This window comes from Gymnodraco acuticeps, unplaced genomic scaffold (genome assembly GCF_902827175.1).
Source record: "Gymnodraco acuticeps unplaced genomic scaffold, fGymAcu1.1, whole genome shotgun sequence".
In the NCBI taxonomy this organism is placed as follows: domain Eukaryota; kingdom Metazoa; phylum Chordata; class Actinopteri; order Perciformes; family Bathydraconidae; genus Gymnodraco; species Gymnodraco acuticeps.
In genome coordinates, this window is record NW_022992100.1 from 94,581 (window position 1) to 110,812 (window position 16,232).

At 39.7% G+C, this 16,232-nt stretch overlaps 1 protein-coding gene across 15 annotated transcripts in view; it reads left to right on the forward strand.

The window, feature by feature from the left end:
• Window positions 1–14,233, forward strand: part of mbnl3 (muscleblind-like splicing regulator 3) — a 28,135-nt gene extending 13,902 nt beyond the window's left edge. For 3 of the 15 annotated variants that reach the window (XM_034202941.1, XM_034202943.1, XM_034202942.1), the window contains exons 3-7: window positions 5,116–5,280; window positions 5,882–6,100; window positions 6,627–6,866; window positions 8,682–8,853; window positions 12,179–14,233. In XM_034202941.1, the coding sequence (XP_034058832.1) occupies window positions 5,116–5,280; window positions 5,882–6,100; window positions 6,627–6,866; window positions 8,682–8,853; window positions 12,179–12,321 (939 nt within the window). In that variant the 3' untranslated portion in view covers window positions 12,322–14,233. Of the gene's footprint in view, window positions 1–5,115; window positions 5,281–5,881; window positions 6,101–6,626; window positions 6,867–8,681; window positions 8,854–9,183; window positions 9,224–11,504; window positions 11,594–12,178 lie in introns of all 15 variants that reach the window. The other 12 variants (XM_034202948.1, XM_034202944.1, XM_034202949.1 and 9 more) reach the window with 12 other exon arrangements.
• The last annotated feature ends 1,999 nt before the right edge of the window (window positions 14,234–16,232 follow it).

Here is a 16,232-nt window from a genome sequence, read left to right on the forward strand (position 1 = left end):
GACAAAGGACTGAAGTTGGTGACAGTTGAAGGTCAAAGCAGCTTTCTTTATCAGGAGCTGCACAGGGTTTTAGTGCCTGCACACTGTGTCAACAGCAGCCACCTCCACAGCCCATTTCTACCCTCTGTGTTGTTCAGGATTACTCTCAGCTGACAGCCGATGTTTTTGGTTGACTGGCTGGAAAAAACAAAGAAGTGTCTCGTTCAACAGCATCACTCCTTCCTCCTGCTCCCCGCCCACCCCTCCCTTCTTTGTTAATTTTATGGATTTATCTGCTAATGGCCTCCCTCCTCATCATCCCTACCATATCTGGCATCTCCAGGCAGGTCGGAGCTGACCGCCGTCGTTCTCTGCTGCTCCTCCATTATCTCTGTCTGGTCATTCTGAACCTGCTGCAGAGGGGGGGGGCTCTTTTTACCTTGTTAACTGGAGTGCTGCTGTCATCTCCAATGATTAGTGTGGACATCACATCTGCCCGGCGTGCAGCAGATTCAACTGCAGTGTCACTTCTGGATGACATCATGGTCAGGCGGCAAATAACTATCATTTTCAGTATCGATTAATCCATGGAGAGTTTTAACCTTTAATCAAATTAACATGACAGAAAATAGATAAAAAGGTCAAAGACGACTTCTTTAAAATACTGCTGTTGTCTAATCAGAAATTGGTCCCAAGAATAAATAGTTTACTATCATAAACAGCAAAGTCAAAACAGGAAATCTTCACATTTTAGAGGCTGGAAGAAGCATATTTGTAGTAATATCTTTACGATTAACAAGACCAAGAGACGCACCGGCTGAGTAACGTGGATCTCTGTACCAAAATTCATTGCAATCCATCTTAAAGTTGAGATTACAAATTAAAAATACTAAAATACAAGTGTCAGACGTATAGTGATACTAAATGACAACTCGGAGGATCATCAAACTCAGTGGGATTCCTCCTCTGAGCAACATGAGTGTCTGAACACATTTGCATCTTAATTAATCCTACAGTTGTTGAGATAGTTCAGTCTGAATCAAAGTGCCATCCCACTGTATACAATTCATTTAATTTTGAATGATTATTGGTGCTACTTCCACAAAGACGACCTGATATCTTGCTGTCTTCTGCAGAGTCTACTATTAACCAAGAATGTAGCAACTTATTCAGACCATAAGGGAAAAAGCAAGTAATAAATTCACATATATTATAGTGTAATTCATATTTAATGCTGCGCAGAGTAATCACGGCTCTTCAGCCAACTGCACAGGATCTCTCCCACACTGTTGCAAAAGACAAGACTATGCTTTATGCAAATGCTATCAAAATGACGTTACCAATAGGCAAATGAGCGTATAACGGCCATGATGGCAACTTTTGGAGATTGTGCTAACTGCTTCCATTGGAAAAGACTTGGGAACGCAGCACAGGACACACTGCATTTTGTTTTCCACATCTTCGTGCCATAAATCAAGCCCTCTAATTCCCAGCAGATTGTACCAAGTGTCAGACAGAACTGCATAGTGAAAGCAAGCCTTAAAGATAACCAATAAAAAGGCTGACAGTGTCATTATTTTATAACCATTCACATGTACTTCATACTGTTTTTTTATCACTTTATTATGGCCAGTTTTATCTGTGTATTTATGATTTGATCTCCTCTCTGATGCAGCACTCTGCTGCACTAACAGGGACTCTCTCTGTGTTGCGTATTGTGTTGCTATGGCAACCACAGGGAGATTCCTGACCCATTACTCTCCTCAACGCCACGTTTCATCGGCCTCCTCCTCAGGCTCCAACCCACATTTTATAGCCTTTTTTTAAAGGTTTTGTATCTTTCCTTTCTTTTTGTCCAACTAATTTAGCTGCAGAGCACAGACTGCATGAAGTGCTACATTATTAAGTGTTTTTCCTTCTCCGTGAGTTTGAGGATTGCTGGGCTCGTGGGACTCACTCCTCATTACAGACTCATCCCTAAACACACAGCCTGCTGACGCAAAGCTTGCTCTCCTCTCCTGTGTAGGCGAAGGTGTTTGTGTAAGCCAATCCGACCGTTTTCAGGCTGCTACATGTTCTGCTTGTATGCTTTTTGTGTGTTATTGTGAGGTCGTGTGAATCCCTCCTGGATGCTGGTAGAGGACACACTGCAGATGTCCTATATAGCTCTCCTGCTGCTGAAACACTTTGTGTCCTCATCTCGGTGCGACATCATCCATCACCGTCAGAGTCTCTGCACCATGACGTCACTTTGTCTTTAGAGTTTTTTTATTCTCTGCTGCCAGTTTGTGCGGCACTCTCTCCAGCCCCTAATGAGAGCTGGTGGGTGTGGTTAGTCGCTCAGTGTTGATACTTTAGCGGGTTAACAGCTCATCTGCAGGGCCAGACAGCTGCTGTCAGCCCAGGGGTTTAATGGAGACTGCGGAGTGTGTGTTGACCTGCAGTGTTCCTGCAGCACCATCTTCACCTTCCCCACACACTCCAGCAGGGAGCAAGGACACGGCTTTAACATTGTGCTGGGGCAAAATCAATTGCTTTAAGATAAGTGGTTCAAAATCTGATTTAGGGATTCACAAGAAGACAAAAATGACAAGTTGAAAAATGAGTTGGGAAAAATACTTTTGATAAAAATGGTTTGTGGCTGCTCAATTAGGATGAGACTCGGTAGACTAAAACAGCAACATAAGTAAGTTATTAGTTATTTGGCTAGAATTCCATAATACAATTTCACCATACTGTTTTTCAAGTGGTCCGATTGAAATATTAAACTCCTGCACCTTCTCTCAGCGCTTGTTTTCAGGAATTAGGATCTCTTTTGTACTTTGGCTAATCCAAGGTCAGGGGGAGGGCGTTCCTATTGGCTGTTCTACAAATGCATGTGCATGTCCCTTCAGATCACTGGTATCTTTTTATTTATAAAGCAATGTTAGGGAAACTTCCGTCTTACATCTGTTCCCTGATCTCACAGCGTATTGTAAATGGCTACTGCCTGAGATCTAAAGCTGTGGTTGTATTAAATGTGCCAACTGCTAGGACTGTATTAGGAAATACAGCTTTTAGATGCGCAGCGCCGCTAGCATGGAACAGTCTACAAAAGGAATGGAAGCTAAGCAGTTTGATTCCATTTCATGTTTTTAAAGCTAGGATCGACGCTATACAATCAGAAAATATTGGTGTCTGTAAATGCTACTAGTATACAAACTGTAGTATCATATAATGTCCTTTGTTTTCTGTCATGTTTGTATTAATGTTTGGAACTAATTGAAGCAGGTCACCATTTTAAAAGAGGTCTATGATCTCAATGGGTTTTATCTGTATAAATAAAGGTTTTGAATTGAATTGAATTGAGATGTTGAATGACTGATTCAACAGTGAAATGTCCTCCAGGCAAAGTTTATATTCCAGCATTGGCCACAACTGCAAATAAGGAAAATTAAGTTGTCAAAAAGAGAGACAGGTAATATTTGCAAAACATCCCAGACAGAGAAATGTTGCTAATAGTTTAGCTTCTAGTAACCATAGCTTGCACAGTGTTATCTAAAGGGACCACATAGTTGCAAAGGAAACAGAATGATCAAAGAATTGCTGCTATAATGCTAATGCTAATGGTATTGTAATACAATCATAATCGAATGATGTCTGAATGAATAACACTCAAAGGTGACTGTTTTACCTTCTCCAGAAAACCGCCTACACTGGAGTACCACTTGAGTTTCATTATGTTGGGTTATTACAGAGTTTTTGCCCAATGACGCCAAAAATAAACTTCCTTAATCACTGATACTGTGTGCTGTGTTATGAGCTCATCAGAGGAACCTCAACTGCTGTTCTACTTTGGTTTGCTGTTATACAATATTCCATTTATTTAATAACCTGAAATGACGAGTGAGAATGTTTTTTATAATCATCTCTTGCTGTTTCATCCACATTTATTATTCTACCTTACATGCACACGTGTAAGACTCAGGTTGCAGTCGCACACTCTGTCTGCCGTCAGACCAATACAAATGCTTTGACTATGCAAATAAGCCCAGCATGCAAAGCCGACATGCTGCACTTGTTAATGAATAGTCATGAATAGTTCTCTGTGTTCATTAGATAAGCATGTCTAATTTGGAATAATTAGTTGTTTTGTTCCAATTGAAAAGTACATCACTTAATCAAAAATGTCTTCACTTGTGCGTAGCCGTTATGTTTTGACCTTCTGAATGTGAGGAGTAATGGAGATGATGAACACAATAATTAGCGATAGCATTGTTGCATTTCTATTGCTATAATAAAATGCTGTAGAAATGTACAATTATAATATAACCTATAATTGACAAAGTACTTCTGCTTTTTAAAACTTTTGAGTTGTTTTTGCTAAAAGTACTTCATAGTTTTTCTTACAAGTTTAAATGATGATGATAGATTGATTAATCTGATCTGAATTCAACCAACTCCACGTGCTGAAGTCAGTCAGATACATTCTTTCGATATCTTTCTCTTTCTGCTAAGTAGCTTATTTATTGAGTGGAACTAGATAAAAGAATGTCTCGTACAGGTCAGTGAGAGTCGAGCATGTGTTTTCACTCTCCAGCTTTATCTCTTGTCAGCGAGGTTTATCTGACTGCTGTGCTTCTGTGGAAAAATCCAAAGCTGGTTCAAATACTCCACCTGTCATTTCACAACGCTTTAAACGTGACTTGTTAATGGTACAAAGTAGGAAGTACAGTTTGACTCAATGGCTCAGTCATTTTCTTGTAGAAACATGAAAAACCTATTGACTTTCTACATTACTGTGTTGCTCAGATCGTTGTTGTTTCCAGCATAGCGTACTTTTTAATGATGAACATTTTAGAAAGTGGTTTCACATTTCTCATGAATAATCCAATATGCAGTCTTCTGGGACTTCATTACTGCTGTATTTCACCAGAATTTACTGTACATATCTTGCTCTGTAAACACCCACGCTTCCTGATGTTTAGTTGAACATATTAGGCTTGATTACAGTGATGAGCGCTCTTCTAAACTTAGATCTGCCTTAAGGTGAGCTCTCTATGTCAAGGCACACCCGTGATTGATTTAGTGTCACATGACTCTCAGTGTCACCCCTGCTCTCACACTGCTCCTCCCTCCTTCCTCTCTCCTCTTCAGGGGCGCTGCACCCGTGAGAACTGTAAATATCTGCATCCACCGCCGCACCTGAAAACGCAGCTGGAGATTAACGGGAGGAACAACCTGATCCAGCAGAAGGCCGCGGCGGCCATGTTGGCTCAACAGATGCAGTTCATGCTGCCTGGAGCCCAGCTGCAGCCCGTAGTGAGCATATTTAATGTGTTTCAACATTTCATTTATTCAACAAAGTATTAACTGCACTGTGTGTACTGTGAGGTATGTTTTAACCAAAGTGGCATTTATTTGGTAATAATATAGGACTTTCATTAAGTTATGCCCCCAGTAAATATATATTTACTTCTGTTCTCCAATAAAGATGAAATGGGAGATCAAAAATATTATTTTTCTATCCCTTACTTTAATGTATATAAAATATTGAAATTCATTTAAATAGCCAAAACATTTAATTGACCTAATACTTTGTGACTTATCCGTTATTATTTATTTTAGTGTTTTTCATAATTTTGGTTAAAACTCATTGAGGATCATTCAGCGACAGGGAAGGTAGCTTTGTTTTTATTCAATTTAAAAGTAAATGTGAAATTTGCAATCAAAACTGACGAGCTTGAGCTTTTAAATATGATTAATTCAATGTTAATGTTCAAAGTAATTTTACAACTTCAGGTAACTACATGGTTTTCAATGCTGTCAAAAACAAAGTTCTGTTTATGTTTCCACCAACTCCTGTCCTAACGCCAGCGAAAGCTCTGCTATAACTTGTTGTGTCTCTTTGGTCTCTGCGCTGATGTCCCTCCCTCAGACAACATTCCCGATGACGCCCTCTCTGGGAACGTGTCCCAGTATGGCCTTCAGTCCCTATCTGAGCCACATGGGCCACGGCATGAGCCTGATGCCCGAGATGCTGACCAGCGCCCCCCTGCTGGTCCCTGGGAGCCCCACCGGCCTGGCTGCCATGGGCAACGGCACCTCCGCTCAGAAACATTTGCGCACGGACAAGCTGGAGGTATGCAGCCCGGGGCAGTTGTTGTGTTTCTATGTTTGGCCGATATGTGATGAAGGGTAAATGTTGATCATAGCTCTTCTGACCCTCAAGATTCAAGATTTTATTCAAGATTCAAAGGTTTTATTGTCATATGCACAAAGCTAAAGTGTAGAAATGGCAATGAAATTCTTCTGACCTGAGCTCCTCCAACAATGCAACATATATAATAAAATACAAAAATACAAAATAAACAGTAGTGCAAAAAGTCTATATACATGTCAATAGAATATGGGATATGTACAAGAACAGAATATACAATTAAATAATGTAAATTAATACAAAATTAAATACGGTTTATTGCGGTGATAACTATTTATATAAATGAGTATATTGCAAGATGACAACAGGAATGTTTATCGGGGGACTTAGCAGAACTCAGGTGTTTAGCAGTCTTATGGCCTGTGGGATAAAACTGTCCCTGAGTCTGGTGGTTTTTGTGCGGATACTGCGGACAGAACAGTTTGTTGCTAACAGTTTTGTCTCGCAGGTTTGTCGAGAGTTCCAGCGCGGTAACTGCACGCGGGGCGAGAGTGACTGCCGCTACGCTCACCCTCTGGAGGCCGGCATGGTGGACTGCAGCGAGAACTCGGTCATCGTCTGCATGGACTACATCAAAGGCCGCTGCAGCCGAGACAAGTGCAAATACTTCCACCCTCCGGCTCACCTGCAGGCCCGGATCAAGGCTGCGCAGCACCAAGCCAGCCACAACACAGCGGGCACAGGCATGGTGAGACACACACACTCAGGACTCTTTGTTCTGCACACCAACAAATTCAACATTACGTTTTTTTTGGGCCAGTCATAAGAAAGCTAATGTTAGAAGAGGGCTTTTTCAGTAATTTAACATTTCGAGAATACAGCTGAAATGATGAGAGCACAGATTAACTTTGAGTATATGTGCCAACCCTTAGTATTTAGATTAATTCGCAGAAGTTCAACGTTTCTTCCCTTCATTTCTACTTCAATCTCAACATTTCCTTCAATTCGGAAATGCAAAAAACAAACCAAAAATAACTGGTTCCTCCTCTGATAATGAAATTCAACATTATTTTTCCTATTATTTTTTCTTATGTGTGGCCCTTACATTTTCCCATAATGACATTGTGAACATGCTCAGGTGTAAACCCGAAATTAACTCACTTTCTCAGAAGTTACAAATCAACATTCTGCTCAACCCAGCAGTGAAACAGGAGAAGATGTTTTAGTTCTGTACGTGGATGATGTTTACTGATGCAATGAAGGATCAGGGTATCGCAGTATCCCTTAGCCAGCTTGCAATGTGATATTGCAGTCTAGGGGATTATGTTTTTTCATGAATGTCTCCTACTGTGCATGAGACTGAGCCGGTGCTCTCAGCTACACAGGCTAAAGTTAGCATTGAGAGCAGCTGTAACATAATCAGGTCAATCTGCAGTGCTGATGCAGGAAAAACAAGAAACGCAGTGCTGGGAAAAGATGAAGCAAAGTATAATGAAAGGAATGGAAAACATATGTCATCCATGGTTTTACTTTATGCTGTTATTTTTCATCTAAGCTTTAATTATTCCAGGTAATCAGGGAGGATAATTTTAAAAAATGATTAATGAAACATCCTAAAATGTGATATGTGTGTTTTTATGTTATAATTGTACTTCCCAAGGTCAATCATTCCCTTGGTTATCTTCCAATGCAGTTTGATGTTTCAGCCCTCGCTCCATTAATGAATGAAATCATAGCGATAGCATTTTGCACTTGGCCGACCTCTGGGCCGTCCTGCATCACTTCCGAAATCTGAGACACTGCAGCGTCCTCTGGTGGCGAAAACAGAAAACCCAAAATTAATTGGATGAAGGTTTTAAGGATTTTACAGTGAGATAGCACCAGATACTTTTACTAGTCATGAATATAATAATAAGAACAAGATACAAGAAAATATATAGTGATGAACTAAATAAGATGAGCTGAAAATAATTAATAACAAGCAATAGCATTAGTTAGTGAGAGGAAAAACTAAACAAAACACAGAAAAACGTTTTTTTATCATAATAAAACTAAACAATAAAAGTGGTAGCATTACAGTTACCCTACATAAAAAGCCAAATGAAAAGATAGTCCTTACTTAATGTCCTAAGACCCAGTCTTAACACATTAAGACAAAACACAGTGAGAAAAGTAGATAGAGTTTCAATAATCTTGGTGTTTTGTTTAAAAGCAATCGTTTTGAATGAAAATTGTCTAATTTTGCCAATGTTTGTCAAATTAAAAACATTATGTTTTGCAACCTTTTCAAAAAGTCATTCGAATTAAGGCAAGACATGTTTATTTATAAAGTGTGTTTCAACAATAAGAACATTCAAAGTGCTTTACACAAATCTCTGAGACAAATAGCAAAAGAAACCCATCATAAAAGCACATGTAAACAAGATAAAAGACAGTCATTAAAGAACCAGGAGAATAGAAAATGAAAACAAGTGAAACATCATTATGTTTAAAATGACATATAAAGTTGTGTATCATCAGCAGTGATATTTGACATAATGGTGACTTACGTTGCCTGTAATAGATGAGTCCTCTATCTTTCCAGGTTCTCCCTCCGGGTGGCATGCAGCAGCTTCCAAAGAGGCAGATGTTAGAGAAGAGCAACGGAGCCACCGCCGTTTTTAACCCCAGCATGTTCCACTACCAGCAAGCCCTGGCTAACATGCAGCTGCAGCAGCAAACCTTCATCCCCACCAGTGAGTCCCTGCACACTGAAACACGATCATACTGTCACCACACATGAAGGTAAACTCAATCACAGAGCCTGATTCTGGCCAGACAAATGCAAGGGTTTCTTATGTAGTCACCTGTACAATACAGCTTTACTGTGTGTGTTTGCTCTCAGTGACAGCCTGGTGTTGCCTGCACTAACCTGAACCTGTTCACTCGCCTTGAACCTGCTGTTGCTGATTGCACCTTTTCTTTTTCCACATCTCTTTGTCTTTGTTTTCTTTTTGTTCTCCTCCTGCTCTCCTTCTCGTCCGCTCTCATCCATCTCTTCCTTTATGCTAACATTAACGAGACAGGCTCTGTTCTGTGCATGATGCCCTCAGGAGACATTGGTAGGTCAGTTGTATCAGAGCTGGAGATCAACGTGTTAGAACTATTTCCTTTCTACCGAACTACACCCGTAAACCGTATCACTACTCAGAAAGAAGTGTTCATGCACTCATGGAATCACTGACTTCGTCTCAGATAACTAATGTTACAGCTCAGCGAAGGAAGATGCTTTTAATGCTTACATCTTGCACTGTCTCGAGCCTCTCTTCCATGAGTAGATGCACACTTCCTTCTACGCAGTGAAACAGTAAAGAGAATTGTTCCTACATTAATCCACTCACAAAGAGGTGTGGGGATTATTTTATTTGGCGCTTTGAGCACCACAAGCTGAGCGCCATCTGTTTTAATTATACTAGAGAGAAGGCCGACATCTTAATGACTGATATTTCCTACACTCAACATCCCCCACCAAACTATCTAGATTTATAAATATCGCTACAGGTAAGGGGAAATTTGAATTTGGGGTGAACTGTCCATTTAATCCCTTGCTCACCAATGGGCTCAAAAAGAATAGAAAAAGCTTTACAAATGCAGCTTATTTAGTCAGCCAATGAAAACCACATTGACCATATATGGGGATAAATTAAGGAGCTTTCAGCCCATTGTCTTCTTCATTGCATCATGTCTATGTGTCATGTCTGCAATCACATTCATCTTTAATTTATTTAAGTCATTCATTTATTTCTCTGTGCACGCATGCAGGGTGTGTGTTCATGTGTGCATGCGTCTCTTGAACAGTGCCTGCACTCTGTGGTGAGGGGACTCTGCACGTTATCCCTCCCCAGACCCCAAAAACCTCACAGAAAAAAGGTCTTATTTGAGCTGCGTGTAGAGCCACAACTGATCATTATTATTAGAAGTAATTACAGTTAAATCCAAACTGTGGTAACACTTTATATTAAGGTACACTTATTCACCATCAACTAGTTGTTGTTAATTAACATAATAATAGTAATAATACATACATATTTATATAGCTATTTTCCTGGTGCTCAAAGTGCTTTACAAACGAGTAAAGAAGAAAATAACAACATGCATATTAGAGTCAAACTGCTAGCTTGTTTGTTATGAACAAGACTTCACTTTAAAATAGGGAACATATTCTGAGTTAGAAATACCTAATTTTGAGTTATTTTGACTCAAATAACACTTGTAGCTTCATGTCTTGTTACATAAGAATAGACAATATTTGTTTAGTGTAATTATGGGAGAATTACTATTCTTGTGGTACTACTGCCTTATTAGGCCCATATTGAGCATATTAAGACCAAAACTCATATACAACAACTTCCTTACTTAAAATAAATAAGCACTAATTAGAGGGTTATTAAGGAAAAACTCTTAGCTAATGGCCTACTGGGAGAATATGGTATTGTAGAATAAGGCATTAATAAGAGTTTTATAATGACTAATAAAGAGCCAATATACTGCTAATATGCATGTTAATGAACAACTAGTTGATTGTGAATTTGTGTACTGTGGGGGAAACTTCTGAAGCAATTGGAGTCAGGACTCAGAGAGACACGAGGAGAGCTGGAGCTTTGATGTCAAACACTGAGGGTTTATTTGGAGCTTCGGCCAGAGAATTGACAAGACATGTCACGGGCCACGATCTGACCACACAGTAGAGATGCCAAATAAATTCTGAAGAACTCTTCTGTAGTTCCAGGTTTTAACTAGTTCAGAGTGTAATAATCAACATTCTTCAATAGACTAAACAGCTGAGGACACTGGATCACATTTGTTGTCGCTTATGGCTCGGGTTAATCTACACCCCGAGAAGGATGTGTTCCAGGTGTCCCACAACAATAACTATCTCTGACAGAGAGTTGCCCGGTCGTAAACTGGTAACAACAAAATGCTAAGGCGTGTGTGTGTGTGTGTGGAACTCAAGGACACACAAGTTGTGACATTATTAAAAACGTGTGTTCTCTCTCTTATGGATCATTTGCTCCCTCCATACACACACCCTTTTTATTTGAATACAATCAGATGCTCCAGTCTGATCAGATTGTATGCCTGTGTATTGCCTTGTTTGTTTAACTATCATTTGTTGCGGAAACAGTGCATATTATTTTTGTCTTGCTAATCAGTAATGTAACTTTATTATTTGTTTGCATGTGTCGTTTTATTTGTTCATCCTGGCAATATCACTTGACTTGTGCCATGACTTTTGATCAGACACATTTAGCCATGGTAACCATATCATTCCTGTCCCCCCTCCCTCCCTCCCGTCCTCCTCCCCTCCCACATCCTCTGTCTTTCGTCTGACTCGCCTGAATAAAAGTTCCCATGATGCACGGTGCCACCTCAACTGTTTCGTCGGCTTCGACCCCAGTCACCAATGTTTTCGCTGAATCTGCCGCCTTGAATCAGGTTTGCTCTTTTGTTCCAGTTCTCTTTTATTTTTAGAGTCGTAGTCTTCTTTAACTCATCAGGTTAAGGAAACCCCCGCCTGTAGTGTCACGTGTTTTGTGTTCACATCTCATCTGTCTTCACCTTCAGGTCTGTTGTGTTCAGAGCAAATGATGACAGTTCAAATAAAAGCGTTCTGCATTTCAACATCGTAGTTTGGTGCAACTCGCCTCACTGTCTGTCTCTGTGGGCATACAGCAACCCTGCCATCATTTAAATGCTTTTACTTTTTGTGAATTCCCCTTAGATACAGTGTCAATTTGCTTTCTATCACAAAAACCCATTACTATTCAAAAGTTCTTCAACCATTAAGGAGATATAGCGTTTGTCTATGGCTGAGCAACATGTGAACAATATTGTTTCCACTTGTATACATGTATACTTTTCAATTCATCATATGTTATTATTGTTTATATTTTGTCCGTTTTTTTAAACTATAATGTAATTGCAGTTGGAGGCTTTTCAAAATACATAAAAGCACACAAACATTGTCATGAAACTGGCTAAACATTGCAAATATTAACTGAGTCTCTGTCTCTCCTGCAGTAGACGCCTCCGAGCTCCTGACTCCGGATCCAGTGGAGCTCCAGTGCGTTCCCATGGAAACACATTTCTGTCCCGTCCCCAAACTGCTGATGGCGGCTCCGGTGGCGCTAAACTCAGTAAGCCTTTCCCGAAACCATAGTTAAAGTCCCAAACCTGTGCACTACCAGGGCGGCCATCTTTCCTGAATGCAGCAAACATGTGCCTCTCCTACAGAGTGAGAAACGTCTTATTGTGAACGTCAGAAAGCTGCGAATGTTGACGCAATACAAGCCTGGACGTGATACTGTTGTACACTGACTCGATCAGGCTGAGCAATAGAGCTCCCTTGTTCTTACAGCCATATACACACACACCTTAAAAGTGCAACACACACACACACACACACACACACACACACACACACACACACACACACACACACACACACACACACACACACACACACGGGTTGGAGCCATCAAATGAGGCGACCCCTGACTCTGACTGTCCCAAAGTCAAAAACTTTAAAAAGCTTATTCTGGAAATGAAAGTGACAAATGGACCTGCTGCTGGTCTAAATCCAGAGAGTGTTGTCAAAAGTGTTTCATATCATATCATGTTTACGTTTCAAGATGGCTACACATGTGACGTTTGTGTTGTATCATGTTTCATTTAGTTCTCATCTCGCCTGAAGGAACACCAAATTGTTGTTCATTTGTTGTGCCTTTGATTTATCTGCTCAGCTGCAGAGGAGACTTAGATCCAACATACATTGAAAGGTATCGCAAATGAAGACAATTACAGTTGTTACAATACGTATCAACCTATAGCAAGAAAATGTAAGGGAATTATATTAATTGCAACTTTAAATTCATATTGTTTTATGATCAATAAGTATGATTTGTATCCCCCTGGTTTCACAGTCAGTATCTGGTACTAACTGTATAAAAGCTGCAAATGAGGCTTTACTCTTAATGCAAAGTAACAACCTTAAAAAAAACACTAAATTTGACATTTTAATAGGAGGCAATCACTTCGATACTCAAGGAGCTGAGTTGAGAGATATTTAAGATTATGGCTCTTAATTTCTTGATCTAAGAACAAACTGCCTTAAAAGCAGATGAGGTTTTTAAAACGGTTTTTATGAAGTGCTGCAGTATCTTCAGTCGTGATGGGTAATTGTTTAATAACTGAAAGGGAAGCTTTGTTTGGCCCGTTTTCCTCCATGGTTTGATATCAAACATGGTTTAAAAGAATAAAAATCTGCAGCCAATGAGTCTCAGACACAAACCCAGATTTCCTGTGTCAAACTCACATGAAATCAGAGTATGTAAGACAAAAGCATACATCTAAGGTTAAAGACTGGTATAATTGGCACTTCTTTGTAAACTTTTAAACCTGATGTGAGAGTTATTGCACAAGATGGGAGCTGGATTTGTTTCCTGATGTTGTGCCTAAATGATGTGCCAAGTGGTGGTTGAGCTGCCCCCATTTAGTGCAATACCTGCGTAATCGCTCTAAATGAATGTTTTCCTCTCTAACTCACTTCAGGGAGAAAGCTTAGAACTTGAAAATGTCCTGTCTCACTTTATAAATGTCGTCTTTTCTACTGATGTGTCCTTTCTGTCAGAAGTAGTCAGACTCTGAATATTGCAGCCAAAGCTAGCAGAATTGTTAGGTAAAGTCAGGAAATGGAGGAAAAGAATCACTACGTTTGATGTCTGATGATAAAAATAGAGAAGCCAGTTTTTGGTTTGCACATGTCTGTAAGTAAATTGCTTTAGGTGCAAATAATTTAAAGAAACGGCTCTGGAAAACGGCCTGAAATCACTTTTATCCAAATTAAAATGTGCCTCTCTTAAAGGTGGGGTAGGTAAGTTTGAGAAACCGGCTCGAGATACACTTTTTGTTATATTCCATGGAATGCTCTTAACATCCCGATAGCAATGAATATCTTAAGTGCTTTGACAACAAATCCATAAAAAAATGTCATCTGTGGAAGCAGTAGTGCTGTAAAAAGCACGACCAATCAACTGAGCCGGCCCGGCTAAAATAACTGGATAGCCTACCTGCCTGTCAGCCTTCTACGGAGCCCCCTAGGAGACATGGAGAAGAAAAAAAAAATTATTTGAAAAAAAAAAAAATGTTTTACGAGATCTCGCAAAACCTTTGCGAGATATCGCAAAACCCCTTTGCGAGATCTCGCAATACTTTTGCGAGATCTCGCAAAACCCCGTTGCAGTTTGTAGACGGTCCCTAAGCACTCCTCTCCCTCCTCCAGCTGCGGATTGTGACAAATTATTGATGTTTAGCTCGGATGACGGCGCGTATCGAACTGTTCTGATCAAAACGACTCTGTAGCTCGTTGTCTACCTTGCTATGATTGTAAAGTCATGTTGTTTGTATTTTTACAACGTTATAATCATGAGTTATTGATCCGCGAAATTCGAATCTGTCAATAACTCAGCTCAGAGGAACGTGCATGTCCCCTCACTCTGAGTGTTCTCTTGAGGTGTCTTCACTTATGTGAAACCCTTTATATATACAGTCTATGTGTGAAACCCGTGCCTATTGACAAGCACTGATGTTATATCTTTATATTTAAGGCCAAGCTCAAAGTAAAATCGATGAACCACTCCATTGTTGTGGTTTCTGTGTTGCCGTAGCAGCCGAACAGACCAGGAAGTACTAAATGAAAAGTATTGCGAGATCTCGCAAAGGTTTTGCGATATCTCGCAAAACATTTTTTTTTTTTTTCTGTTCAATTTTTTTTTTTTTTCTCTTCTCCACGTCCCCTAGGGGGCTCCGTAGCCTTCCATCTGTGCACAAACTTATCTCGTGCCCTCATTGGTCATGTGCGCGTTCGTGTGTGTTGGAGGAGGGGCTCTTTAAGGAAGTGGCAGATTTTTTCCGGTTGTGTATTTTCAAATTCTAGCGCACTCGAGCTGGTTTCTCCAAAATTACCTACCCCACCTTTAAGTCTCCTCAAACCACCACTGTCAATACACTGTAAGAACAGACCAGTGCTCAAATATAGATTTGTTAATTGGTACATTATGATAACATTAAATCACATCTGTACTAGTTTATTCTCTGAGATAGCTGTGCTGTCTTATTATGTTTATGTAAAGATATTGATCTGTGAGTTTTGTGCATACTTAAGTGTGTTGAAACAGACAGAGACATATGATTCCATATGATTAGTTGTAAGTGCTGCAGATATTACGGCATTTCCCACTGAACATTTTTCATTTTAAATAATGTTATTGTGTCGTGAATGTATCTAATGCAAAAACTCTACACATGCCCTTCCAAATAACGGGCATGTTGAAATGTAACGATTCACTCACACTATATTTCTGAGGTCACATAGTTACCATGCTGATACTTTGTTCGGACCTATTAAAGTATGTGTATTGTTATATAGATTTATATTTAATGTCAATTGATGGTGTGACTACTTTTAGAAATATCTTTCACTCTGATAAAAGTAGAGCAGAAGTGTACAGGTACATTACAGTACCATTTCTAACTGTCAGTTAACCCTAAAGATCCCAAAGTGCCCAAAATGCACCTGGAAACAACGGTATAATCGCGGGGGAAGAGTTGCAAAAATCTGCATTTTTTTTTTTTAACTGGGAAGATTGTATAAGTAATAGCGTAGAGAAACCATCCAGTATGAGTCCTGCGACAAAGGTCTAATCCAGGGGTGTCCAAACTACGGCCCGGGGGCCAAATGCTGCCCACCGTTTTGAATCGGCCCTCAGCAAATTAAAAAAGTATAATGGAATATGGCCCACAAATGAAACTTGTGCTTGTCTTATATTTTACCTCTGAAATATAAATGTAAAAATATATTAAATAATAATAATACAAATAATAAACTCAGGCTAGGTAGCATTTAGGCTCCTACAAGTAGTAGAAAAAAGCCCAATGACTTATTTACATAACAAGCTTGAAATACACCCTTTCATATTTCTCCTTATTATAATCAATCTGAGGCTTCTGTTTTAAGGGATGAGCTGCCAACACTCACAAGCATCATTTACCTACATTTGATATAACTGAACTTATG